The following is a 27,582-nucleotide window of genomic DNA, read 5'->3' as shown; positions in this document are numbered from 1 at the left end:
ACAGAGGGAATCAAAGGTGGGAGCTGAAGAGGGGGAAATTGCTGAGACCCCCACCTGAGCCCCTATGCCTGAAGCATACACCCAGACCTTTTAGTTAACTGAGCAAATAAATCCACCCTCATTTTCTGTTGTTGTTTAAATGAATTTAAGTTGAATTAGGTTGTAATAATTAGGCATTTTTTGAGATTTTTTGAGAACCCTCTCTCAGGGTTCCGGAATCCTAGTTATTTATTTAAAAAGGAGGAGGACCAGGAGAAGGAGGAGAGTAGTTGTAACTTGTAGTAGTAATAGTAAACTCTAAAAGCCCCACGAAAGACAAGGTCTAATGCGGTGTTGGGAAACACACAGCATGATTACCACCACTCCCTGCCCTAATCCCAGCACAAACATCACTCATTTATCAGGATTCTTCTCTGTGCAGAATTCTTGGCAGCCACTGCCCATCACTGAAGTTGGCTCCAAGTTGAAGTCTATTTTCCAACAAAGCATCACTGCACTGTGCGTGGTGCCAGTCAGAGGACTAGAGATGGTTTGAATCAAAGGACTAACTGCCATGGCCTGTCTGGAGGACACTAATCACAAAGACAGATGCACTTTGGTATACTGGCAAAATCAATAGTGCCAATAGTTAAACCCGGAGCGATTGCCAAGGTCGGCCCCTAGGGAGGGGTCTCTGGGCGGTGGCGTCTGAGAGAGGGAAGCATGGAGCTCAGTTAACTGGGTCCTGGAGCTGAGGCATGGGCAGAAGGCATCTTGACCCAAATGGCTAGGCAGCCTCCCATGGCACCTCGGGGGCCTCGGCCCTGGCCCCACACCCCACGTAACACTGGCCACGGCATGACGGGGAGACCCCTCTACATGCCCACTGGCAACCCAGGGCTCTCGGGGCTGCCAACTCTGAGCAGACCACGTTTTCTTGGGCATAAGCCTCCGACAAAAATTCTAAGTTGGTGCCTTTCTAATTCTGAAGCTGATGGATGCTTTTCTCACTCTCACACAGCTCAAAATCAACCTGACATTTCTAAAATTACATTTTGAAGGCAATGAATCTATAAAGTGCACCAAAGCCCATGCCAGCTGGGAGAAAAAAAAAAAAGGAGGAAAGAAATGTTTCTGGCTCCCTCCCTTAAATGTGAATATTCTTTCTATATTGGCTGGGGCAGCAGAAGGGAAGGGAAACTTGCAGACCACCTAAAACGGCAGGGAAGTTTTCAAGGAGCAGGTGCTCTCTGAATTTCCCCGAGGGTTCCAGTGCAATTGTGGTGCAGACCAGCCTGGAGACACAGGATGAAAATGAGGGAGTAGTGAGACTGGGCATGAAGGGGGTGGGGCACTTTTGTCTTCCTCCAGCCAGAGACAGTCCCTTCTACAGGCGGCTGGGGAGGGGCCCCGAGGTGGGCCCCCAAGGAAGCCCCCCAGCTGCACGGCACACAGACTGCTTATAAGAGAACAAGCCAGCAGCTGCTTCTCCTTAAACTAGAGAGGTGGCCGAAGGGGCTTTGTGCGAGCCAGGATCAAAACACGCCTATCAAGAGGGATCAAGAGCCTGGCCAAGTGCATTGCAGATGGGAACCGGAATTGAATTTTTTTTTTTTTTAAACAAAAATGGGTAAAGAAAATTCAGGGAGAAAATGCCTCCATGTGCAGTACTTTCCTTTTACTGGTAGCAAAGCCTGTTCAACTACCACAATCCTCCACTCCACCCACAGATCAACTTTAAAATGCAACCTGCTAGTGTTTAAAGTGATCCATTCAACAGAGAAGGACCCCACACCCCTTTGCCCCCCCCACCGCCCCCCCTCCAGCCAGCTCCCTGTGCCTCCAGCCTGGATGGAGCAAGTCCACCCCTCCTGCTTCGCTGCTTGTCTCCTTCCTGCGGCTGCTGTGGGCTTCCACGGCTGTAAGGAAATGTGACCCAGGAGGAAATGATGAGTCCTTAATCCTCATTCCACACAGGGCAGCTCCATTCAGCAATCATGAGTCCAGTGCTTGCCAGGTGACTCCAGGGTGGTTATTACTAGGGAGACACAGAAGATCTGGGGAAACAGGGACCCTGTTCTCTGAGGTTGCAACACCTAGTGCTAGAGGCAGATGCATACACATAGGCCTCCCAGGCCAGGCAGAGCACCCAGCATGTGCTAATAATCATGAGACAGACAAGGGCAGGAAGGAGAGATGAGGGGTGGTTCCTTGAAGGAAAACTGCATGCTACACTTAAAGGAGGTGGGATGTGAGGAGCTCCTGAGGGGTGAGTTGGATTGTGATGGCAGCTGAGGGTAAGGAGAGGGGGCCATCCCAGGTGGAGTGTGCAGCAAATGATACGCCAAGAATTGAGAGGAAGGGCTTAAGGATCCAGCAAGCTTTCCTGTGTATGTGTGGGAGGGTGGGTGGGGGCCCTAGGGCTATATCCTGATATCCTCAAAGACCACGCGTGCCAGGCTAAGGAGTCATTCAGTGAGATTCTTACAAACAGACTCCGTGGACAGTTTGGGCTGGCCAGGAAGTGAGCAGAGCTACACCAGCCATATAACACACTGAGTCCCAGCCCCAGCTCGCCTTCAGGTCTACTCCTGCACAGAGGAGGAGGAGGAAGAGGAGAATGCTTTCCAGTCCCCCAAGGCTGTCTTGCAGAGGACAGTGGCTACTGCTGGGGCCAGGTCCTTCCATGAGTGCACACCGCAGAGAGCAGAGAAGCCGCATTCTTGTGTTGGGGGAAGTGGCCACAGGAGACCCTTTCAGAGCTGGAGAGTGAAGCTAGCAAGAGTGCAGCAGAGACCTCCCTGGCCCAGCTGGGCACGTAGGATCAATTCTTGCTAATCAGCAACCCTGCCCCCACTCAGAGTCACAGGCAACACAGGGAAGGGAGGAGAGCCACCAACCCCCGGGGGCTCCACATGGGTGGAGTGTCTGAACCGCTTACATGCCCACATGCAAAACTTGCTCCCATCTCTGCCTGAGCCAACAGAAGTCCATGCCCTCCTCCCCTGGACTGCATGTGGGCGATGGATGGGATCATGTCAATAGCTTCACACAGGTGGGACTAGTCCTTGTCCTCTTCCTCTCCAGCCCCCACGCCCATGGCACCTCCCCCACTGAGTCCCCACAACAGACTCTATTAACTTGCCTTCGCATGTCAAATATCTCTGCCATTTAATTAAAAAAAACAAATAAACAGTTAATATCACAAGGGACTCCAGAAATACATGCTTTTGAATTCCAGCCATGGAGAAGACAGAAGGAGACCCTGGCATCTGCAGCTATGGCTGCTTCCCACAGAAAGGTCCGTGCAGTGGACGCCAGCCCAGCCCCCTGCCCACGTGAGAACACAGGGAAGAGTGTCTGAGGTGGCCGGGGCTTCACCCAGAGCTCACTGGAAGGTGGCTTGGCGGGAAGGGAGGCTCTTCCTGCAGCCCCCTCTAAGGGCCACAGAGGCAGGGGGTGCACGAGGAGGCATTTAAGGTCTGTTAGCCTCCCGCTGCCCATCTAAGGCGACAGGACTCATTATTTAAACCTAACACAGAACAGGTTTATGATTTGAACTCGGATCTCACGGTATCCCAGTGACACATCAGCAGCCATGATGCAGATGTAGGCAGGAGAGCAGGCAGCCTGGAAAGTGCTCCTGGACAATCCTGTATTATCAGATCCACATAGAGAATACACTCAAACCCTTTATACCAAATAAGAGTAAATAATTATACCAATATAAACAGGGCCTCTGACCCTCTCATTTTATTAAAATGGCACGTAAATATTAAAACAGCATACTGATCACTTCATACGTCTGCGTGCCCCCAGGGGTGTGACCGAGGAGCGGCACGTGGGCTCCCACCGTGAGGCTGCAGACTCATGCATTGAGCAATTCGTGTTCTTTATCGGTTTTCCCAACAGCGTCAGGATTTGATAATGGGTCGAGGTCAGCAAAGAGGCTGAACCAGGCAGTCAGGTCCGAGGCAGCCTTCACAGGCTCTGGAGAGAGAAGAGAAAACATGAATGCAGGCCCCTTCCAAACACCCACCTGTGCCATGCGGCATGCAGGTGGGTCCAAGCTCCTCTTGAAAAGGGAGGATGCTATGCTGCTCAGTCAGACAAATCCCACTACACTCTGCCTCTAAAACTAGTTAGGGAATTCCCTGTCTCCTGTGGGCTGGCCGATAAACAATTCTAAGTCACGGCCTAAAGCTCAGTGAAGAACGAGCCCAGTGTCAACCCACACCCGTACCCCCGCTCCAGTGGACGGCACCGCCCACCAAGCTGCCCCAAACCTCAGACCGTGCTGCTTCAACACAAGCAGGAAATAACACTGTGAGTTCAGAAATCAGACCGAATGGCTGAGGAAGCAAGTTGCCTTCCAGTGTCCACTGGAGGAATCTTTTCAAATCTGCTGGGTCAAGGGAAATACTGTGGCCACTCTTTTCAGGCTTCAAAGCAACAGGCCTAGAGGAGGGTTGGCACCTAAGGCCTGGCCGCTCCTCTTTTCTCAGGGTCACTGCCTTCTTCCACCCTCTCCCGTCAGAGGAAGGAGGCCTTTGACATGCCCCCCTCCTCCCGCTGGGCTCTAAATCGCCCCCACACCCCCCTTCCACTTCACCCTCACTAGAGCCTCCCCTTCAGCTGCTCTTTCTCTGAACCACCTGCCCTAACTTCCCGAATGACAACAATTAGAGAACCACATTCTTTTCCAGATGAGAATATTTGCCAATGAGTGCCTGATGCAAGTGATTTCTACATAAGCTGGGGGCTCTTCTCTATATAAATCATTCCACATGAGGATCGAAGTTCATTGACTTGGATGACCCAGGCTTTTTTCCCTTCCCCAACAGGTGGGAGTATCAAAAGCACAAAGAAAATGTCTGACAGGTTATCCTCCTCGCTGAGAGCAGCTAGGAACGTGCCTGCCATCTGGCTTAAAGCGTCTTGGAAAATGTTGGTGGGACACGCTGCTAAGAGGTTATGCCAGGGTAATGGAAGAGTGGTGATGGAATTGTCCCACATCAACAGGCCTTTGGTCTTTTCATGAAAATGGCACTGAAATATTAAGATAATGTGCCAATCGTGGTATACTTCTGATTCCCGTCTTTTTATATATATAATCTCTCATAGATTACTTTATCATGAGATAATCAATGCATCTATTATAGACATAAAATTACTGCAAGCAAGGCGAGTTGATAACACGCAAGTTATTACTGTTTAACATTAACTGAATTCCATGGGCAATTAGCCTGCAGAACACTTGGCTTACTTTGACATGATAAACTGAGACTTAAGAGATCTCAATATAGTTTGGTTGGGTTGTAGAGTGGGAACAACTTTTTAAAAAGGGAATAACTCATTTTTAGTCATGTAGGAGGCCATAACAGGAAACTATGGAGCAAGACTGATTTAAAGAGGATGAGCCTATTTCTAGTCTTGATAGGGAATATCAAGATATCTTAAAGATATCTCCAGCAAAAATACGCTACACCCACTCCCCCTTCCCCCTAACCTCCCAAAGATCTAGGGCAGCCCTCAGAGATAGCTATGGCCTTGCTAGGAGGAGTCAGGTGACTGTACTTTGGGGGCAGCCCTCACATTCCCTAGACCTCCACTGCTGGAGTTTGGGAAACCAGGTGCAACTGCGCAATACCTAAAAGAACATCATGGGAATGCTTCTGGATGATAAAGACACCACCTGTTACTTCCTGTGATCAACACGGGGAAAGTGGGTGATGACCAAAGGAAGAGAGAGGCAGCTGCAAATACAGAGATCTTCAGTAGAGCACATGTTCTCTTTGGGGGCCTATCTCAAAAAAGAACAGTACCATGAGCTTGAAAGGCCCTCCTGTGACAACGAAGGAAAGCCAGCTCTCTCCAAGGAGCACTAATTAAATGCCTTGTTTGGTGGTGGCAATGGTATTTTCAGTTAAAGACAGCAGACCTCAGTGGTCTTTCCTACCTTGCTGTATCCACCCGATGTCGGGCAGCAGCCAGTCACGTGAAGATGGGTATTTGATTCCTCATTTGGTTTGATAAAGGGAATTATGAATTAGGACACTATGCCAGAAAAAGTCAGAATGCAAAACTCTCCACCCTTGTAGCCCCTGATTTGCACCCTTGGGTGCTCAAACAGAAATTAGTAAAGAAAGACAGAAAATAGGCCAGTGGAAAGGAAGGCAACTATCATTTCCAGGGAATAAAACACTGTATTACCTTTCATTGCAGGGCTGTTGTCATTTGGACTGCTTGCCTGTGGTGCTGGCAATGGAGTAGGAGGAGGACTGACATTGCTCTCTGACCAGCCTAATGTTCAAAACCAGAGGTGGTTAGGTCTAGGGAAGAGCAGACACACCACCCCGCCAGTTGCTGGGCGCACACACGGTCTCACCCACAGTGGCTTCCAAAGAAAGGGAAGAGGGTGGTGTGACAAGGCCCTTCTGCCATAATCCTCGTACCTGAGATAGGTTTTAGGGGACAGTAGATATGTATAATCATGCCCAATTCATAAGTATGGAAAATTAGGGAAAAGATTGGATTTTGAAAAAAGAAACTGTGAAATTGCTAAGGTTAAGACATTTTTTCTTTTAGCTCTATCCCCATTTTTCTTCTCAAGGAACATTATTTCATGGTCACACCAAAGATTATCCATAGCATTCCAAGGAAATTAAGTGCCTTGCCTTTCTGTCATAAATGGAGAAAGCTTAAAGAAGTGACCACCAGTAAATGTAGCAATATAACTAATAAACTGCAAGTCTTCTCTACTTTATTATGATCCAGCTCATTTATTCTCTATACAGCTAATTTAAATTGAGAGGTTTAGTTAATACACAGAAATAAGTGGTAGTCTAGTCCAAATATATGAGGGGAAAGCAAGCCCCCCTTAGTTGATGCTTTATCTTACAGTGGCATTTAGCCTGTGAAACCCAACATTCTGTAACGTCCCTGCATTCTGCCCGCCCCTCATGTGTACGTGGCATTTTGCATTCGGCAGTCCTGCTTTGGGGGAAGCAAGCCTCGTTTCCCAGGGCATTCACTATGTGTGCTAGATGTTTGGGTATGGCTTACATTTAATTTAGAACTTTACCAAATACTTCTTTGCACGTCTGCTTTAATTCTTGGTGTGGAAGTCCTGTCTTCTCAGTGAGACAAGAAATTGTTTCTTCATTGTGCTCCAAAATACCTAATGCAGTATAGGAAAGGTGTTGTGGACTAAATCCATTCTTGATTCTCACTGTGAAACACAGACCATCAGATGATGCACCACTGCTGGGTCCAGCATTGTTAAAACTGTATCCTTTTACTGGGATGCTCTGGTTAGAGCATTTTCTTCAGAAAAGGTTTTGTCTCTGATAAGGCCCTCATGAGACAACATGTTTGGATGGCACAGTTCAGCTGGGCCAGTGAAACCAATTTCTGGAGCAAGAAAGTCATGGAGCTTATGCCAAAAAAATTACAGGATTTCATGCTATTCATTTCCCCTGCCATTATTCTAAGATGCCTAATAGGGGACTTAACTAGTGAATCCTACTATATTTATTAGTTTGCATTTTTGTGTCATCCCCTAGAGTTGTGAGCCTCCTGAAGGCAGGAATCACATATTATTCATCTTTACATCCTTTAGTGCACCTTCTGGCACATGATGGCTGTTGAATTATGATAAACTCTTGGAGAATATTCTTAAACCATGAGAAGTACACTTACGAAGCATTATTTTAAGAGATGGCAAAACAATGCTTGGCACAGTAGATGTTATAATACCGGCTGAATTATTTTATTTTGGGCAAGTGGCATACAAACTACTCTATGAAGACTAACCAATGACAAATGAAACAGGTGGCCTGCGATCTATCTATTGGATCTAAAACAATGCGAACATAGAGAGGGTTTTTTAAAGTATTACTATTCATTGGAAAGGTATTTGAATATGTCATTAACATAATTCATAAACAGTCAAAAGCACCAGATTCTGAAGGAGCTTTCTGGGATAATGGAAATGTTCTAATGCTGGACTACAGTGATTATTGCACAGTATAAATTTACCAGAAATCCTTGAATCACTTTTACAACGGCTGATTTTTATGGTATGTAAATTATAGTTCAAAAAAAGTTATAAAACTGACATATTTGTGTAATCCAGGAGTAACACAACCTCCCTAGTTCCTAGATAACTGGCCCATGAGCATTACTTCTAAGCACAAATCACATAAAACAGTGGTAAATGTGGGAAGTTAGAGCTGTGGATCCACAGTATGCCAAATAAAGCTGAAAGAGGTAGAATGTAACTGAGTAAATTTTACCCTTTTCCCTACAACCCTGTCCCCAACACCAAAGTAGTCAAGACCCATGGAACCTTTCCACCAACCCCTGCAAGCCTGACCTCAAATCTCTCAGAGCAGTGGTTCCTAAACTGTGGTGCCCACACCCGCAGCATGGGCACCACCTGTGAGCTGGCTAGAAATGCAAGTTCCCAGGGCCAACCCTGACCCAGTGAATCAGAATCCCTAGGGGCAGAGCCCAGGAAACTGTTTTAACAACCCCCCAGTGATTGTTATGCAAGTGTAAGTTTGGGAAGCACTGTCATAAGTGGTCTCCAAGGAGGCTGCAAGGCTCACCATGTCCATCAGGATAAGGTCCATCACCTTGGCTGAGGCCAGAGCCAGACAAAGACAGAGCCCTCCTAGGAAACGGAGGGGTCTGTCTCAAAACCCCACCTTCTCAGGTCCTGCAGTTTTAAGCTCTTCAGTCCCATGAAGCTCTCTGAGTTCAAGGAGGCCCACACTTCCAGAGAATCTGAACTGACTCAGAGCAAAGCCAAATGAAATGTATAGAAGTCAACCCTCCCTGATCTCTGTATGCTATTTGATACAGTGGGAACTCAATGAGATAATTCTTCCCATTTCAAAAATATGCACAACATTCATTTTTTAAAATGGTTGCAGAGAATGTTCGAAAAGCAAGGCAGGTTCAAAGCATTGTATTTTTCGGACTATAAAATGGAACACACTCCTAAAGGAGGCAGAAATAAATCCACATGTCAAAATGGAGCTCCCCTCACTTTACATAATGAGCATGTTCCCGAAAAGTTATAAATAAATAAAATGTCTGTATATCAAGCCATCTTTTAAAAGTACCAGAAATATAAATCATATTTCAAGCCCATCACTTCAAGGATTATAATGGCATATTCCTTTATAAAGACAATAAATGGCTTCTAATTGGATTCATTTGTAACTATGGATGATTTAATTTAATTTAATTGCTCGCCTAAACACTCATGAACCATACAAGTAACATCTAGAATCTATGGATTTGAGGGCTTCTCTGCAGCAGAGGACATGAAGAAGGATGAATCTGAAGACATGCCCTCTTTGGGGACTAAGATAATGGGGACAGCATACCTCAGAATTTTCACAAAGACACAGGGTATCATTATTCCCTTGCCCCATAGTGAGAGGCAGAAACAACAGCTAGTTTGCCAAGTCACATTGTTTCCTTAGAACAGCTATTAAGTGTAAGTCTAACAATGGACTATATGTGCATGAGGGGAGAAAATGGTATGGCCGAGACACCAGCTAAGAGAAAAAGAAAAGAAAACACCAAGCTCAGCTGCAATGTCATCCTCACTCATATCACTTTGGGAATTATTTAGGGGAGGGGTGCAATGAGAGTAATTATGGATGGAATGCCAAGCCAGATTTCAAATATCTTGGCTTCTGTCAGGAAAAAAATGCTATTTAAAGAGAACTTAGTGTAGCTAATATTCCTGTAATTGCCATCAACTGTTCTCTAGTTGGTGTTAGTTGGCTGAGGCGTTTTTAACATGAAGGTGTGGCTAGAAAGATGTCTCCCCATCTTTGAGTAATTGTGTCAGGAGAGGGTGGTGAAGGGTGGGGGCCGCAGAGCAAGCGCGGAGAGCTCTGTGAACAAAATGACGATTCTAGCTCACGGATCCTTTGATATGTCAACTGTGCTACCCATTTGCAGGAAACACATATAAAATTTTATTGGAGCAATCCTGCCCCCTTTACTTACATAAGGGAAAATATAAATCAGCCAGAAATAACACTGGCCAGCTAGAGCAGTTAAGTGAAGCCAAAAAAACACCATCCAGAGGAGCACTTTACCATGAATGTAATTTAACTAGCTGGGAGAGCAAAAGCCTGGGCTGGGTTGATGATCACAGCCTGGGGACACTGAGTTGGGGTTGGCAGTGAAGGGGAAAGTGGGAACACCACAATCATGGTAGTCAAGCACCACCCTGCCATCCACATTTCCCTTTCTGGGCCCCAATTTTCATATCTGCAAAGGGTGGATAAAAATTCCTGCCTCATTAGGTTGTTGTATGAATAAAATGGGATCTTGTAGGTGAAACCAGGGAGCACAGAGGCTAGAGAGCAGGCCACCAATAAATCTAAGCTGAATCTAAAGTTTAGTACAGCTCAGCAGACATGAGGAGCAACCCCTGAGATTAGTTTAGGATTGCTTTCTTTTCATCTAGTGATACAATGTCTGTTGTTCTCTCTCTCCCTTCTTGTCATCCATCCATCCATCCATCCATCCATTCTTCCATCCATCCATCCATTCTTCCATCCATCCATCCATTCTTCCATCCATCCATCCAGTCTTTTTTTGAACATCTATTGTATTCCAGGCACTCAGCCATGTTCTGGAAATATGATAGTGAGCAACATAAACATGGGCCCGGCCCATAACAACCAAAAGCAAGAGACAGAAAATTACACCAATCTTACAATGATGTGAGAGAAGAGGAATGAGTAAGTACTGGGTGTAAAGGGAATGGAGGCAGAAACACCTAACCCTGACTGCTGGCGGGGAGAGGGAGTCAAGAAGGCTCCCTGGATAAAATGACATTGAAGCTGAGAACCTGAAGGATGAGAACTTAACCAGGGAAAGCAAGCACCATGGGTCTGAGGCGGAGACATGCTCTAAGGAGGAGAAAGAGCATGTGCCAGACTCACTCAATTTCGATATGGCTAGAGTCCAACTTACTGACATAATACATGGGTCTCCGGCAAAACAAGGTTATTAAGTCATGCTAAGTAAAGGTGTGGGAAGTGTAGGCAGCAATGGGACTGGGGTCAGGTTCTAAAGGACCTTGTAAGCTAAGCTGAGGAGTTTAGAACTTAGGCAAATGGTGGATATAAAACTGCAACTACTTGGCAAGTCACAAGACCTATCTGGGATTTCCTGATTTCCTCATTTATAAAATGAGGGTGGAGTAGATGATCATCAAGTCTCCTTCTATGGATTAATTGAGGCACTTAAATTCTGCACATACCCACGACCTGCAGATGCTCCTCAACAAGCTCCTTCTTTAATGGAACAAAAATTCTACTGGCTGATGCCGAGAGTGCCTACCCCACGTTCAAACTCTAACTGCACCCCACAGTCCTCTCCAACTCATCTCAGATCAGTTATCTGGAAGCAAGTTAAGCCAGGAATGGCAAGAGGTGAGCTTAGTTTGAGGAAAGGTGAATTTGAGATAATGCAAGGTCTGACATTAGATTAGCCTTAAATAGAAACCCACCCAGATGGCAATAGCACCTAGGCATGGTGTAAAACAAAAGAATATCCAGAAGGAACGCAGGGCTGTATGTTTGTGAGAATGTGGAACAAGACTCCTAACTTTGGTTTGCAGAATCCTAAATTAAAAGATGTCCTGGTGCATTTATTTTGAGCAGATGGTAGTCTTTTCAGTATCAGCATCTAATTCTAAATTAAATTTGGGGTATTGGTGGAGAATGGAGAAGAATGTCAAATGAGGTTTTTCAGCCTCACCTTGTCTCCCACCTTGGGCAACCCCTCTGGCCAGCTCTCTTTCTAGTCACTTTAAGAGGCCTCCGGAAGGTACGATTTTCTCATCACTGTATGACAGGAAACCCCAGCCCCTATCATGCTGGTAACTTCAGAAACTCTTAGAAATCCTACATAAAATCAACTCCTCTTTTAAATGTTCAGCCCAACTTGATCCTAAATGTAAGTTGCTTTGTTTTGCTCTCCTAGAGCTTGAAGTTGGGGTGGGGGGAGGAGGAAAATATAATTGTTATCTTACTAAATCTCCCTTCCTTTCTATTCTCCCAGAGCATAGGGGAGCAGAGGGAGGAGAGTGGACAAAGGAGGGAGGGCAGCAGAAGAAAATGGGGAGACAGAGGAGGGAGGAGATAGAAGAGGTGAAGGATAAGTGAGGAGGGGAGAGGGGAGGAAAATGCAGCCTGTGGAAGAGAGATGTTGCTGCAGCTGGAGCCTGGAGTGTTCCCCTCAGTTCTCTTGGCACTCTGACCTGGAGGATGCAGCCCCACCTGGACCTCACAGAGAACTAGGACAATGGTGGTGAGACTGAGCAGGAATGCACTCCAGGGAAGATGTGGGTGGCTGCTAGCACAGGCGAAGATTCTGTAGACATTCTTGATTTCAAATTCTTTCTGGAACATCATCCAATTTTTGTGGTCGACAGGGACCCTACCTCCCTACACCTACATTCCTCCTCCATGGCAACTGCCTGTCCTTGGTCTCTGTGTCTGTCCAGGACACCCAGGGCCAGACTAATCACGACAAGTCCTGCCCCTCTGGGAGCATCCAAGGAGAGGCCTGAAGGAACCCACAGAGGAATCACATTTACCATCAGAGACTTGGTGCAGAGAGGCAACAGAATGGTGAAAAGCACAGACTCCAGAGTCAGATGGCTTGGGTTCACAATCTGTCTGCCTCCTACCAGATGTATGATCTCAGGCAAATTACCTAGCTCCTCTGTTCCTCAATTTCCTGAGCCCTAACAAGGAAATGATGATAGTACCTGCCTGGGAAGGGTGTGGTGAGGATTAGGTAAGTTAACTCTGCCACTGCTTGTTTCACTAAACCAACATGCCAGAGAGCCTTTCTACTCCATGCTGTGTTTGAATACTTATTTGTTTCCGTTGTTTATTTAATTTGGTTTTTGAGCTGATCTGGATAATCAGGGGAAGCAGTTTCAATACGAGGTATCAGAAGTTTAACAGTTAGATGCTTTTGTAATTCATGTATATAGATGGACTTTATCTAGAACATGGAAGTAATAAAAAAAATCTAGAGCCAATACTCATCTTTTCCTCTTTTTTAGGCAGGTGGGGAAAGTCCTGGCAAAAGCACAGAATGTGGTTGTAACTGGGTAATATGATCGGTCATCGAAGCAGGGTACCTGTTCTTTATTTGTACCACATCTGTTTTGAAGGTTCCCTGCATCAGGACAGCATCAGGGCTAGAATTGTGGGAGCACCTGTTGGGAATCCATAGGTGTGGTAGAAGCTAAATGGGCTTCCTCTTTCAAACACTTAGGTGCCACTTTTTTTTTTTTCTGTCATTTTGAGTTCCATAGACATTCATTTGTGGCTGTTGGCATGCAAAGGAAACATGGTAACTCAGAGGATAAAAAACAACTCCTTTAACACTGGTCTTCATAGAATACCAGCAGAGAAAAAGAAACTTTTAGCAGCCAGGACAATCCTTTTAAATGGTAAATCAGATCATGTCCATCGTCAGTCCAAGACACTGTGATGGTTCCCAACTTTGCTTGGGCCCCCAAAAAAGGCCCAGGTTCTTCCAAAGGCTACGTGGCCCTGTATGGCCAAGCTCTGCCTCCCTGCCTCACTCCAACAACAGAGCTCTTCCTGCAGACCCCTGACCACACCAAGCATGTGCTGCCTTAGGCACTGACCGGCATTGTGTTCCCCTTGTCCCCATCTCCCCATGGCCGATTCCCTCACCTCCTGCAAGTCTGCTCAGATCTCATCTTCTCTATAAGAATCCTATTTAGTTCTACAGACTGACCTGCCTTGCCATCCACCCAGCACTCTCTATCTCCTGGTTCTATTTTTCCTTTTCTCCATAATACGGATCACTTTCTAACCTAGTCTGTGATTTTTTTTCTTTATGATGTTTATTGTTCATTACTTCCTCTTCATGAGAATGTGAGTTCCAGGAAGGCAGAAGCCTTTTCTGTTATATTCTCAGATGAATCCCCAGTGCCTGGCCCAGAGAAGGACCCAATAAATCTCTGTTGAATCAATGAGAAACTTGCTAAGGAGCTAGGAGTAGGGTGGCAACCTTAAGTGAGATTTTGGTAGCTTGAGAAATAAATGGGCTCCCTTGGTCTCCCAGTACAAGAATACCTCTTTCTACAACAAGCTTACATTTCTCACTGTCAGATCACCTCCCTCCTTAGACCCAAGCATTACTCCAGTGCCGTTTCCTTGGACTTGGGACAAGGCTAAAGTGTGAAGTCCACAGCCACGGCTCCTGTCATAACTCTCAGGCATAGTTCGGGGCCATGGGCCCTGAGCTGAGATCTCACTCTGCCTGCTCAGGAAGAGGGCATGGAGCTCTGACTTCTCAGCTGTCAGTGGGGCCTACTCACAAGTGAGTGACACGCAGCCACCCCAGCTAAGGGGGAGCACTGCCACACGGTCCCTGTGGGCCTTCACAGCTGGGGGCCTGAGTGGGGTTCATCCCGTAGCACAGCTGGAGAGTCTCCAGCAGCCCCCAGATCTGAGTAGTGGATCCTGGCTCTGGCCTTCCAGCTCTCCCACAGCTTGTCAGCACCTCTACCACAGGTGGGTGGGGGTGAAACTCAAGTCACCGGCAGCCTGGCTCATCTGGAGCCCCATGAAAGAGATGGCGAAACCCAGGGCTGAGACTGGGGGTGAAGTATTTTTGGATTCCATTCATCCCTCCTATCTCTAACTCCGTTACCGAAAATAAACGACATAGCTACAAAATGAGACTCACAGAAGATGATAAAAGGAATGGTGTATTTCGTAAAAAAAAAAGAGGGAAGACCTTTTTTTTTTTGGTCTTGCCCACCAACTCTTGCTGTGTCCATGATCTCATCTCCAAAGACCTGAGGTTTTTTTTTTTTTAATAGCTCATAATTACTTAATCATTCCAGCTCTGCTGTTTGTTCTTAGCTTCAAGTGCCAGATAAACACTTATTAAGGAGATAGCCCACATTCACGGAAAAACCAAAACAATTTGAAAATTTCTTAATAGTGATTCCTGTCTTACAATTAAGGTGACATGAAAGAAGGAAAAAGGTGTTGAAATACTAGAAAATAGTTTCCTTCCCAAGGTCTATTTAGAAACTCAAACTAAAATTTCAATTTCAATCTGAGTTTGAGTTGTCTACTCTAAATCAAGGTGCTCCCCAGGCCGGTAGTTCTCAGCCAGCGTGCCTTGCACCCTGACCAATGTTGCCGGCCACAGATGATCAGTGTGGCAACTGCATTTCTGTGGTGGCCAAGACGCATGGGGCTGTTGGGCCACGTGTTTCAGAAACAACAGGAACAGCTGAGCTGAGAGCATCCTCAGGGCAGGGATGGGCCAGGAAGGAGAGACAGCAAGAAGCAAGATAAAATCCAATGTGAGAAGAGTTAAGAAGCCCAGTGGGATGTTACTTGGCACCAGAAACATGGCATGACTATAGCCATGTGGAGAACTGTCAAGGCAGGAATGGCTAAGCCAACTGGTCCATGACTGTGAAGACAATCTGATCCTCTAAAGTATGCCGGGCAAAAGCCTACAATCAGAGCAAGAGAGTAAGATTGAGGGCCACCTCTCTAACCTTTTATTAAAAGGAAATGTGAACATGAGGAGAAAATGATGAGAAGTAAGAGATCTTAAACCCTGCAACATATCTTAAAGCTGGAATATGATTCTGAGATTTCAACTAAAAAGTCACTGGATATAAAAGAAAAATACAAAGATGAAAAAACAGCCACAAAAAGACACTATATATAAAATAAAAATCAGGAAACATTAAAAAAAGACAAAGAAGTAAGGAAGAGGCTTTTGAATTAAAAATAAAGAACAAACAAACCAAAAAAACCCCTATTTCAATCCCCATGGTACATACCTTGCAGTGAGGCCTGTAAGTCTTTCATGTTTTGGTCTAAAAGCTGTGAAGGAAGGAATCCTGAGCCTGTCTGGGGCCTGGGGTCTGGCTCTCCTGGGGCCACAGCAGGCGCTGGCTCCTTCAGCCGGTCGTCTCCAAACACAGCAGCCCACTCCTTGCTGAACTCCCCCTCGTCCAAGGAGGAAGCATTGAAGATCTCACTCAACAGCAGCAGGTCATCTTTGTCAGCACCTTCAGGTTCTGGGGTCCCTGCCATTGGGCCCAGGCAAGCTGAACAAAGTAACAGAACACAAAACGCATCACCACCCAGGGCCCAAGCCCTTGGGAGTAAATGCAGTGGGGGCTGGGATGGAACAGACTGGGTGATGGCTAGATTTAGGAAAAGTTTATCAAACTATAAATTATTCTCATTATAGCCTCTCTTAAGAAATTTCAGAATTCAGGGCACCTGGGTGGCTCAGCTGTTAAGCATCTGCCTTCGGCTCAGGTCATGATCCCAGGGTCCTGGGATAGAGCCTTGCATCGGGCTCCCTGCTCCGCAGGAGGACCGCTTCTCCCTCTCCCACTCCCCCTGCTTGTGTTCCCTCTCTCACTGTGTCTCTCTCTGTCAAACAAATAAATAAAATCTTTAAAAAAGTTTTTTTTTCAGCATTCAATTTCTAGTCCCATGGTCCCTCATCCCCGTTCCTCCAAAGCAAGTTCCGTTTCCAAGCATCATTAGAATTGTACTGAAACAGTTTCCACCAAAACTCAAGGGTTTTGTTTTTTTTTTCTTAATGTAAAAGCAAATTTACCACCAAAACATTTCTCAGACAGGAAGCAAAGCCAGGATTGAAGGCAGGTGGGAGATATTAGTTCCTTGTTTGCATAGCTTCCTGAATCTTCTCACACAACAAGCCCTAAATCCACAGCCAACACACCATGTGGGAGCCTGCCCTGTCATCCAGGAGGGGGAGAGGACCCTTGCCACATGCTGGGCAGGAGCGGAGGATGTCAGGACATCCAACGATGACCAAGGGAGGCCTCTGGCTTCCCTTCTTTGCTGCAACCGACTGCAACCCAACCACAAGTCCTTGCCAAAGCACAGGAAAAGTGGGTCTGGTTTGCTGTGGGCAGCAGTGAAAGAATGACTGGAAAACAGGGCAAATAACGGATCCACCCAGAGAAGGCCAGAGACGCAGCCCTGGAGCGTTGGAATGAGCTCGCGACCAGAGGGGAAGCCCTGAGACCATTGTGACTACAGCAAGACCCTTAGCTCTTCCGGGCCTCTGCTTTTTCACCTCTAAAATTATAATATGAATAATGCCCACCTCAAAGCACCGTCAAGAAGACCAAAAGAAATGGACCTTTAAATCTCATTGCTTATCCAAAAGGGAGACTTTAAAGAAGAGATCCATTCTTGCAATATGAACACTGACAAAATACTGAACAGGGAATATAAGTAGTATGGGGGCATTGCTAACCAGAAAAACTACAACAAGACTTTTCATTGGGTTTTCCACCTATTTTGAACATCAAGAATGGATGGTCTTATTAACTGTGGCTTTGCTATGGTATCTAATAGCCACATGGAAACTGCAAACATTGTTGTAAGTCACGAAGAGAAGGAATAATCATGATTTTCTCTGAGCTATACTGCAATTCTGATACTGTCATATTAAGTGAGATTAACAGGTTTTCCTCAAATATGAGATAATTAGTAAGTGGCGGCTTTTTTTTTTTTTAAGGAATACAGCTTATCTGTCAGCTTTACTGGATCTATTTTCAACCACACTTAATACAACGGGCTTCTGATTGAGAGGATTTTTGATGTGCTAGGCAGACTAGCTATACACCCAGGAAGGGAGGAGTCCAGACACTCTCCTATCACTGTGGTTTAAAAATAGCGGCAAAATATCGCTTCAATTGGACAAATGTCTAATTTAAGAACTCTTATTGTTTTGTGTTATCGCAGAAATTTGCACTGAGACACAGCTTGTAAGGTGGGGTGCTGAGGAGATGAGGGAAATGGCATTTTAGAAAACAGGCTTTTGAGAGAGTTCTGCAGTAGGAGGGTAGGCAGCCAGGACCCACCTTGGCCTGCGTGTGGTGGAAGGGCAGGTGGGTAGGGTAGGACAGCCCATATATGTGCATGCAGGCAGGAAGCGTGGCTGTGTCCCTCAACATATTAACTTCACAAATCTCTGTGCTTTCTACTTTCAGTTGGGCTGGAATACCCAAGCCTTCTCTCGTGGTTTACTATCTGGCCTGACTGAAATCAGATGATTGCTGAATCAAACCTGTTTTATTGGAACCAATTCAAATCAAAGAGTAGACTCTAGAGGAAGGGATGACTTTAGATGAGCACTGAAAATTATGTGCATTCTTCCTGAAGTCACTTTACAGCCCAGTGCTAAGTCAAACCCTGGGAGAGGCTTCCCTGCTTTCATCAAGATGTCAATCCAGGGAAGATCATGACTAACATCAGCAAGAATAAATAATAAACTTTGAGCTTTCCCCAAACAATCAGAAACTGCAAAAGCTCTATCTTTGTTTTTACTGTTTAGGTTGTGTGCAAGGGTATTGAGTGGACTTCTGTGGGTTTTGTTAACTTAGCATCCCTTCCCTCCTCCTCTTCAGTTTTCCCTTTTGGGAAACACCTTCTCCACAGGATCCTGTGGAGACACCACATCCGGTGCCTCTGGGTTGGCCAGTGTCCTTCATTTCTCAGGCCATGGTGACTGGCTCGGCGATGGGCACATGCCAGAGGCTTCCCTGAGTTTGCTATATGGAAGGTGGAAGGAGAAGGGTCTCTCATTCAGATTCCAAGTTCTAAAGATGCAGTTTTGAGGCTCTCAGGGATGATGGAGAAGAACACAGGGCAAACCAGCATTAAGAGTCGGAAAGAAAATCCTGACAACACTGTCTAAGCCCTGGACCCAGCTCTGCTTGAAGCCAGTCCATCCCTGTATGTCCCCAGTTTCATGGACCAATTCCCAATACAGTCTTTTCTTTTTAATTTGAAAGCTAAACTACTTAGAGAAGGGTTTCTGTTACTTCCAACCAAAAGATTCCTGACTAATGCTGTATCCTGTCAAACTCAACTTTACTGACAGAAATGAGAAAAGGACCCTCAGTGAGGATGATATTGTCTAGAGCTAGTTCTGAATAGAGATTTAGTTGGAGGTCGACACTGAAATTGGCCTATTAGTGTCCTGGTTATTTAACTGTTCAAGTGGGCTGCACAGCGGACATTTTCTCTAAGAGAACTTATTACTTCCCTAAAAGCAATGAAACTGGTACTGACTTGAACCAGAAAACAGGGAAGCCCAATTATTGCCCTGATAATTAAGATGCTTGAAATTACCATACATAACTTGTAAGAAAAACTTAATTACAAGTAAAAAAGGACAGGTTCAGGTCTGTAACCAGACATGTCAAGACTTGAAAAATAACACTAGTCAGTTGGCTCTTAAGAATCAAGCTATCATTTTCTTTGGGAATAATTCAACTCAACTGTGAGAAAACGGGACACACACACAGAGAATAAGCTCTTTGAGAGAAGCCTGGGTAAGGGCTGGACGGGTGGTGTCAGGGCTTCTACCAGGGAGTTGAGCAAGTATTGCTCCTGGGTTATGGCGACCCATCCTTCAAGGGTGAACCAGCGTTCCTAGCTCTCAGGTGCCAAACCCACAGATACCACTCCAAGCTCCCTTCATGCTCTTGCAGGCTCCTGAGTCTCCATGTTCACTATCACATCAGATAACACAACTCCACACATTACTACAGAAACAGAGGCCAGCAGGGACACCTGGGTGGCTCAGTCGGTTAAGCGACTGCCTTTGGCTCAGGTCATGATCCCAGGGTTCTGGGATCGAGTCCCACATCGGGCTCCCTGCTCAGTGGGGAGCCTGCTTCTCCCTCTCCCTCTGCCTGCCACTCTCCCTGCTTGTGCTCTCTCTCTCTGACAAATAAATAAATAAAGTCTTAAAAAAAAACAAAAAACTGTACGCTCTCCCCTCCTGCTGGAGCCTGCTCTGCCCCCACCGGGATTCAGCTCCAGCGTTTCTAGTCTTTCTCTCTCCAAGGCTTCCTTTCCTGACCTCAGAAGATGTGTGCACATCCCAACAACGGCCAATCTTGTGATTCCTGTCTCCCCCAGCACCCCATCCCACCCCCCAATGTTGCCTCTCTGGTTTCTCCTTCTACAGCCGCACACTCTGCTTTGTAAACCACTCTTGTTTTGGTGGCCCGTCGTCAAGTTCCTACCCCCACTCTACACTGAAGTGGCCCTCCGGAAGGTTACCGGTGAGATCCTCATGGCCGATTCCAATCCCCTTTTCTCTGGCCTCAACCCCTGTGGCACTTTGCCCCGTTGCCCACTCTGTAAATGCTGTCATCTCCTGGGGTCTCCATGAAGTGGCTCTTCTGAATGTCCTTCCATCTCTTTGACAATACTGTCCCTGCTGCCTCTTCCCACTCTAGTTACCCTAAAGTCTCCTCCTAAGTTATATCTCCCTTTCCTGCATTATCTACAGAACATTTTATCTAGTCTCATGGTTCCAATCTCACCTGGGAAGATTCTCAAATCTCCATCTCCAATTCCACGTTTTCTTGACCTCTGATGACAAACTCCTGACTTGAGGGTCCTTTGGGGTCTGCCCATTGGCAAGCCTCCTGGCACTCCATAAAAGACACCCTCTCGCTGTATACCTTTGCTCAGTTCAGCTGTGAGATTATTACTTTCTTACTTGAAAACCTTCAACGGCTCCCTCTATTACACTCCTTATAGTGGTGTTCAGGACCTTTGTGGTCCAGCTCTAATGCAGCCCTTCTAGCAACTCCTTCAGGGAAGCCTACAGTTCGGCAAAACTCTGCCACATCTGCCATTTTTCAATTGTGCTTTCCTGCCTTCCTGTCTGGGAACCTGCTCTTTTTGTCCCAGTGAGATGCCTAGAGAGAAGAATCATACTTAACTGAAAGGGATCTTAGAGAGTATCCCCTGTAACTCACTTTGCCGATAAGGAAAAAGACACCCAGGTTAGATGACCTGCCCAAGGTCATATAACTTATTAGTTACAGATTATCTGGCTGGGGACCCCTGGCTATAGGTGAAGATGTTTTCTCAGTGCCATACACTGCTTTTACCTCACAGCCTGTTCAAGATGTCATATATAAATGAATATTCAAGCTTTTGTAAAGTTTGGAGGGTTTCTAAGGTCAGATGGCTGCACTGACAGCCAGGCAGAGCTCTCAGCTGCAGGCAGCATGGCAGAATGGCCGAGATGGCAGACCTACTCGGCATGTTTGCCTCACACTGCCCAAGGGTTCAAAAATAAAAATCCTATGCCCCTGGGAAAATATTCTCCAGGAAAACGGATTCTGAACCAATGCACTCTAATTCTGACCCAGCGAGTTTTCAGAGTGAAAACTGACATACAGAGGAAGCTCTCTTAAGTTCAGAGAGGGTGTAGAGAGGGTGGGTGACAGAAAGTAAATGTGGGAAACTGGTGACAGCCCACTCAGGTTATATTTTTGAAATCATACTGAGTTTCATGACCTCAGCATGAATTAGGAACCCAAAAGATGGAAACATAGCTACATAGACCAAAAATGAGAGCACAGGAAAACAACGAGGTAAATGTCACATAAGTTACCTTCATCTGTGTGTGAAACAGGAAGACTGTTTCTCTGGTTTTCTCCCTGGTCCCCACTCTCAGCATTATGACTAATGTAAAGGCTGCACACTTGTAATACACATGAAAACCCCAACAACCAACACAGACCTCACACCACCCAACAGAGAGCATGGGGGAGAAAGATGGGGTGGGAAACCACCGTACAAAAATGTCTAACGAGAAAAGTATTCGCCCTTATAAAAGGCTCTGGTAACAAATTGTACTTGTTCGGAATCCAAGAACACTGCTTCTAAAAACTCCCTTTTGGTGAAAAAAGACACAGCTAATAATAATAATAGATGGGGGAAAATCCATCTCTACCCACTCTCTGGGATATACACGTACACACGCCCTCCAAAAAAAACAAAAACAAAAACCCTAACAGTGCTAGGCCCTGAGTAGGCATTCAAAAAATATTTCTTGATGGTCCCCAGCCTTGGTCCTCCATTTCAGCATGAGATCTTAACAAGCAAGCAATCTTACTGGAAAACTTGACACCTGAGCAGGAGGAGTAAATCTATATAGAACACTACTGATTCCATGGTGATCAAGTAAGAACAGTAGAGTGTTTGGTTTTAAAAGTGCACTTTTATGAAAGGACCAGAGCCAGCACTCCATCCTCAGATGCTGAGGGAGACAGGGAGAAGGAAAAGTTGATGAGAAAAGATAACAAGCTTAGTCTTTGCCTCACTACATGTGAGAAAGCAATCAGATCCCTAGTCAGCTCTATATGGAGAACAGCAAGAGATAGTTCTGAACATCTTGGGAGAAACCAGGCACGGGGACATAAGCCTGTATTATTGCTAAGGGCTAAAGATCTGCACCCAGACCTAAGCGAGCTACTGAATGACCCTCTTTGTTGTTCTGATGCTTGGCCAGAACAAGTTTGAAAGAAGTAACCAAGGAAATGGCAGGAGACAAAACATTTTAATTGTAATGTGTAACAATTACAATTCTTAAAAATTTCAGTTAATCCTGTCCTAGAGAAGGATCTTTTGGATAAATCCAAGTAATGAGATCTAGGTGGGCTAAATTCATCTCTCTCTGCTTTATATCACTTTCTGTTCAATTACCTATCTACTAGTTATTTTTCTCAGCCCAACTTTGAGGAACACAAAAACTTCTATATGTTACAACTAACTCATGAATTGAGGTTGGGATTGTCACATGTCATCACAAGGTGATTTCAGGGCCACTTTCAAGTTATTGCAAAATGTCACTCAGTTTCTTTTTTACTTAAAAATTTTTATAAACTGGCCAAATATTGGTTTTCTATTTACATTATCTATTTAGTAGGAGAAAACACATTTTATTATGACACTGAATCAGAGTGATTTTCTGGGCAATGGCTCCTGGAGAATTGTCTCCTTGTTGTTGTCATAAGCAGTCTGCTTTTTGATAACATTGTGCCACAGCTTGGCCATTACTTGTCTAACAGAATTAGCAGTGGGAGTGAACTGGCCCCCAAGCAGCAGGGTGCTAGAGCTTATAGCCCCCAAGTCCTATAAAGGCAGCCATCCCTGGATTAAGCTCTTTTTATTTCTTGATTGTTTAATGTCTTGCATATTATAATCAGTGCTTTAATTCAGGATTTGGGCCTTCTGGCAGTTTTCTGAAGGGCACACATTTTGAAGTCAACTAATTATCGTGTGCTCTTTTCTTCAGTCACCACAAGTTCTGTGGTCTGACAGAGTATTTCTATACTTGCGGTCATGTTAATCTTTAAGCTGATGCTGCCCTAGGGGTTGCCAATGCAGAAGAGTCAGTGACAAAGCATGGCTCACGCCTCTAGAAGGGCTTTATGCATTGGCAGTGATAAAGGGAAAGGAAAAGAGAGATTATGTGACACTTCATTTAACTGAGACAGTCTGTAAATCAACTTTTCTGCCTGAAAACAAGTACAAATTTTGGAGAAGAATACATTCATCTCTCTGTTTTTAGAATTGCGTGAGTGCTCAAAAAAAGGGTATGAGCCTCTATTCTGTGAAACAAAGACTGTTAACTATAAACCAATGAGATATAAAAGTTCTAAGTAAGTGGAAAGACATCAATCTTATTCCAGTGTATCCATGGCACATGCTCTGGAGGAAGCTTATGAAAGTAAGCATGCATCACAGGAAGTAGCATTTCTGATTTAATTCTGTGAAGAAATGCACAGCTACTGGGTTAGTTTTTGTTGTACCATTACTATCCAAGTAGAAAAAGTCAAAATCCTTTTTTTTTTTTTAACATATAATGTATTATTTGTTTCAGAGGTACAAGTCTGTGATTCATCAGTCTTACACAATTCACAGCCCTCACCATAGCACATACCCTCCCCAATGTCTATCACCCAGCCACCCCATCCCTCCCACCCACCACCACTCCAGCAACCCTCAGTTTGTTTCCTGAGATTAAGAATTCCTCATATCAGTGAGGTCATATGATACATGATAGTAGGAAGGGGAAAATGAAGGGGGCGAATCAGAGGGGGAGACGAACCATGAGAGACTATGGACTCTGAGAAACAAACTGAGGGTTCTAGAGGGGAGGGGGTGGGGGGATGGGTTAGTCTGATGATGGGTATTAAGGAGGGCACGTATTGAATGGAGCACTGGGTGTTATACACAAATGATTCATGTTATACACAATGAATCATGGAACACTACATCAAAAATTAATGATGTAATGTATGGTGATTAACATAATAAAATAAAATTAAAAAAAAAAAAGAAAAAGTCAAAATCCAAAAGCAAGAATTCTTTTTTGTAAGAAGGGGGAAACATGAGAACATAGACTCATATTTGCTTGTGAGTACATAAAAAAATGCCAGGAGGATAGAATGGGGCTGGGAATACTGGAATAGAGAGGAGTGGAGAGCGGAAATGGGAGTCAGAGTTTTCTATTGCCTACAGTTTTATTATCATTATCATGTGCCAATGTGAATATACCTAATTCAAAAATTATGTTTATTAAAATAATGAAATTAAATAGGAGATAGTAAAAGCAATGAACAAATTACATAAACAAGAGGTTGGCAAAAGGAGAAATAACAATCTTCCTACCAAAACAAGCTGAAACATATGTTAACTTGTAAAGAACCTGTTAAATGTGGACATCTGCTAAAACTAGATGGTGGGCCCCTACTGTGTGTTATATTATTGTCTGTAGCCCACCTTTGCAAGACTGAAATATTTCCCCCTCCAAAAAAAAAAATGTGTAAGAAATTTTCCTTTTTTTCATCAAAGTAATCTATCCTTATACAAGGGGGAAACGTTTTTATGAAAATGGAGGCCATGTAGTGACTGGTTTGCTTTAACTATTTGCTTTTTACTTTCATAACCTGACGAGATTTCTATATTTACCAAATAGGTAGTAATTATGACAAAAATACATGGGGACATCATGAGATACTGCACAGTGTACTGCCTGCAAAGAGAAATTAGAAAGGAAAGCAGGTTTCCTCCCTCAAGTTGATAATCCTAAACCCTGGAAACCTAATGCAGGAGCTCTACTGCCTTTCCAATTTTGAAAAAAACTTTAACCAATGCCTTCTGTTTCCCAGACCTTCTTCCTCTCACACTTTGGGGATTAGACCCAGATCAGGCTCAAACTGAGTAGAGGAAATTGTCTGCCCTAGTTAACTGGGGCCTACAGGATGATCGTGCCCCATTTCCAGTACTATGAGAAGCCTGTAAAACCAGGGCAGGCTGTGTACCAGCCACCCAGGATAGAGGGTGCTCTAAAGTTTGTCTCAGAATCTCAGGGGTATTCTGGACTCATGATAAATCATCAGAAGGTAACCCTTGGTAGGATGGGAAGCAAAGGTTCTATCAGGCTGAACGCACTCAATTTCCCGGGGCCGCTTCAGACTATGGCTGTCTCATCCAGATCCATGCCTCTGGATTCTCTTTTGGGGGGTATTTACTAAGTGATTGTAGGTCTGTTGAACTTGGGTGGGTGCCCTAGCCAGGCAAACTCTTCCTCTGTTTAACTAAGGCTCAGTGGAGGTGCAGCACAGGACAATCTTTCTCGTGTTACTTTCTCAACCGCTTCCCATCTCAAGAGTGTCCCCATGTCAGCGGCCACGAGAGACCCTCCATATACATGATCTCCGATTCTGACAACAACCCAGCAAGACTGTTGCTGTTGGTTCCATGTTACAAATGAGAGCAAAGGAGGCTGAAGGAGTTCAAGGGTGAGGCAAATGACTTAAGGCCATATAGTTAGCTTTATAGTAGAACTAATAACTCAAATCCAGGTCTGATTCTGCAAGCCATGTTTTTTCTACTACAGCATACGACTTTTGATGTCATAACTTTTAGGTTTAGGAGTTTGAACATTATGTAGTTAAACTTAGGATGACAAATCCATATATACTAATTTGTGCTTGGGCATATTTAAAGCCATTTATAAAGACAAATGACAGTCACCTAAAAACAATTTGCTTGGGAATGCAAAGCTATTCAAAAGATAAACGTTACATTTTCCTGCACATAAAAACAGTATTAAAAAATTAAATTATAACCCCAAAGAAATGTATAAATCTTACCACCTTCTTCGGGTTTCATGTCTAATAGTTCGTCTACAGGTCCATTAGAGGAAGGGAAAGAAAACAAAATTATGAGTCAGTTTCATTTTGTAAGGAGTTTGTCAAATTTATTAAAATTGAGTCATTTTCCTTAATCTAGATTACCTGAGCATGCATGATGTGTAGAGCTTTTGTCTAAGGCAGATAAAACGCTTTTTCCATCTTCAGCTGTCAACAGAACACATGCATTTGGTTATCACCAATTCAGAATGGTGTGTATTCATATGCTATTGCAGTGTAAGGTAAACACACAGCTCATCACACAGAAGCAGGGGTCCTGAGATTACATTCTGCTCAAACTGTTGGCTCTCCATGAATTCTGAGTTAACAACCTGAATCTTTGCTTTGTTTGGTAGAAAACTATATGACACTGACTTAACAATTCTCCTTTCATGGACAAACGTGTGATTCAAGTAATTGACTATTGATGGTGCTACGAACCTTAGCCATTTGGGGCCTGGCTAAAATAAAAAGGGCAGATCACTGAGTGAAAGAAGTCAGCCTGTAAATGCTACATACAGCATAATTCCCACTATACAGAATTCTGGAAAAGGCAAAACTATGTTAACAGTAAAAAGATCAGTGGTTGCCAAGTGTTTGGAGGAAGGGAGAGATGAACAAGGTACAGCCACGGAGCAGTTTGACGACAGTGAAACTATTCTGAATAATACTCTAATGGCAAATACGTGTCATTGTATATTTGTCAAAATTCATAAAATGTGTAGCACCAAGAGTGAACCCTAATATAAACTATGAGTGACAATGATGTGTCAGTGTTGGTTCATTGACTATAACAAATGTATTACCCTGGTAGGGGATGCTGATAATGCATATGTGGGGACAGGGGCTATATGGAGATCTTTGTACCTTCTGCCCAGTTTTCTGTAAACTAAAAACTGCTCTAAATAATAAAGTGTGTGTCTGTGTATATGTGTGTATATACAACACAATACAACAGCCTTAAAACTTGGTGTGCTTGGGGTGGCTGGGTGGCTCAGTCGGTTAAGCATCTGCCTTTGGCTCAGGTCATGATCCTAGGTCCTAGGATCTAGCCTCGTCTTGGGCTCCGTGCTCAGCGGAGAGTCTGCTTCTCCCTTTCCCTCTGACCCTCCCCTCTTGCTCATGTCCTCTCTCTGTCTCTCTCTCCTAAATGAATAATAATAATAAAAAAAACCTTGGGTTTGCTCATGTGTACATTAGACTTTCTGTAGGTCACAAAATAAGACAGATGACACTTTAATTATGGTGGATTCCATTCTATGTATACATAAAACAAGGTAATCAACATTTGCAATCTCAAAATATTATGCAAATACCACAAACAAGGGAACATACTACACAAAGAAAAAAAATTTGATTCTTTCGTATTATTATGTGATTTATATTGATATGGAACTTGAAGACATAATAAACTGGAGTTTACATTTTCCCTCAAAACTATAATATTTCTAGATTCCCACAACATAATTCAT

General features: G+C 44.5%; 1 protein-coding gene across 14 annotated transcripts in view; it reads right to left on the bottom strand.

Annotated features, from left to right (window-relative positions):
* Nucleotides 1-2,421: 2,421 nt before the first annotated feature.
* ICA1 (islet cell autoantigen 1) overlaps nucleotides 2,422-27,582 on the bottom strand; it is a 142,041-nt gene continuing 116,880 nt past the window's right edge. For 9 of the 14 annotated variants that reach the window (XM_032402050.1, XM_032402053.1, XM_032402048.1 and 6 more), the window contains 4 exons: nucleotides 26,216-26,278; nucleotides 26,072-26,104; nucleotides 15,884-16,153; nucleotides 2,425-3,969 (listed from right to left, as the gene is read on the bottom strand). In XM_032402050.1, the coding sequence (XP_032257941.1) occupies nucleotides 3,848-3,969; nucleotides 15,884-16,153; nucleotides 26,072-26,104; nucleotides 26,216-26,278 (488 nt within the window). In that variant the 3' untranslated portion in view covers nucleotides 2,425-3,847. Of the gene's footprint in view, nucleotides 3,970-15,883; nucleotides 16,154-26,071; nucleotides 26,105-26,215; nucleotides 26,279-27,582 lie in introns of all 14 variants that reach the window. The other 5 variants (XM_032402056.1, XM_032402057.1, XM_032402060.1 and 2 more) reach the window with 3 other exon arrangements.

This window comes from Phoca vitulina, unplaced genomic scaffold (genome assembly GCF_004348235.1).
Source record: "Phoca vitulina isolate PV1807 unplaced genomic scaffold, GSC_HSeal_1.0 scaffold4, whole genome shotgun sequence".
In the NCBI taxonomy this organism is placed as follows: domain Eukaryota; kingdom Metazoa; phylum Chordata; class Mammalia; order Carnivora; family Phocidae; genus Phoca; species Phoca vitulina.
This window is presented reverse-complemented; position numbering and strand designations above follow the sequence as displayed.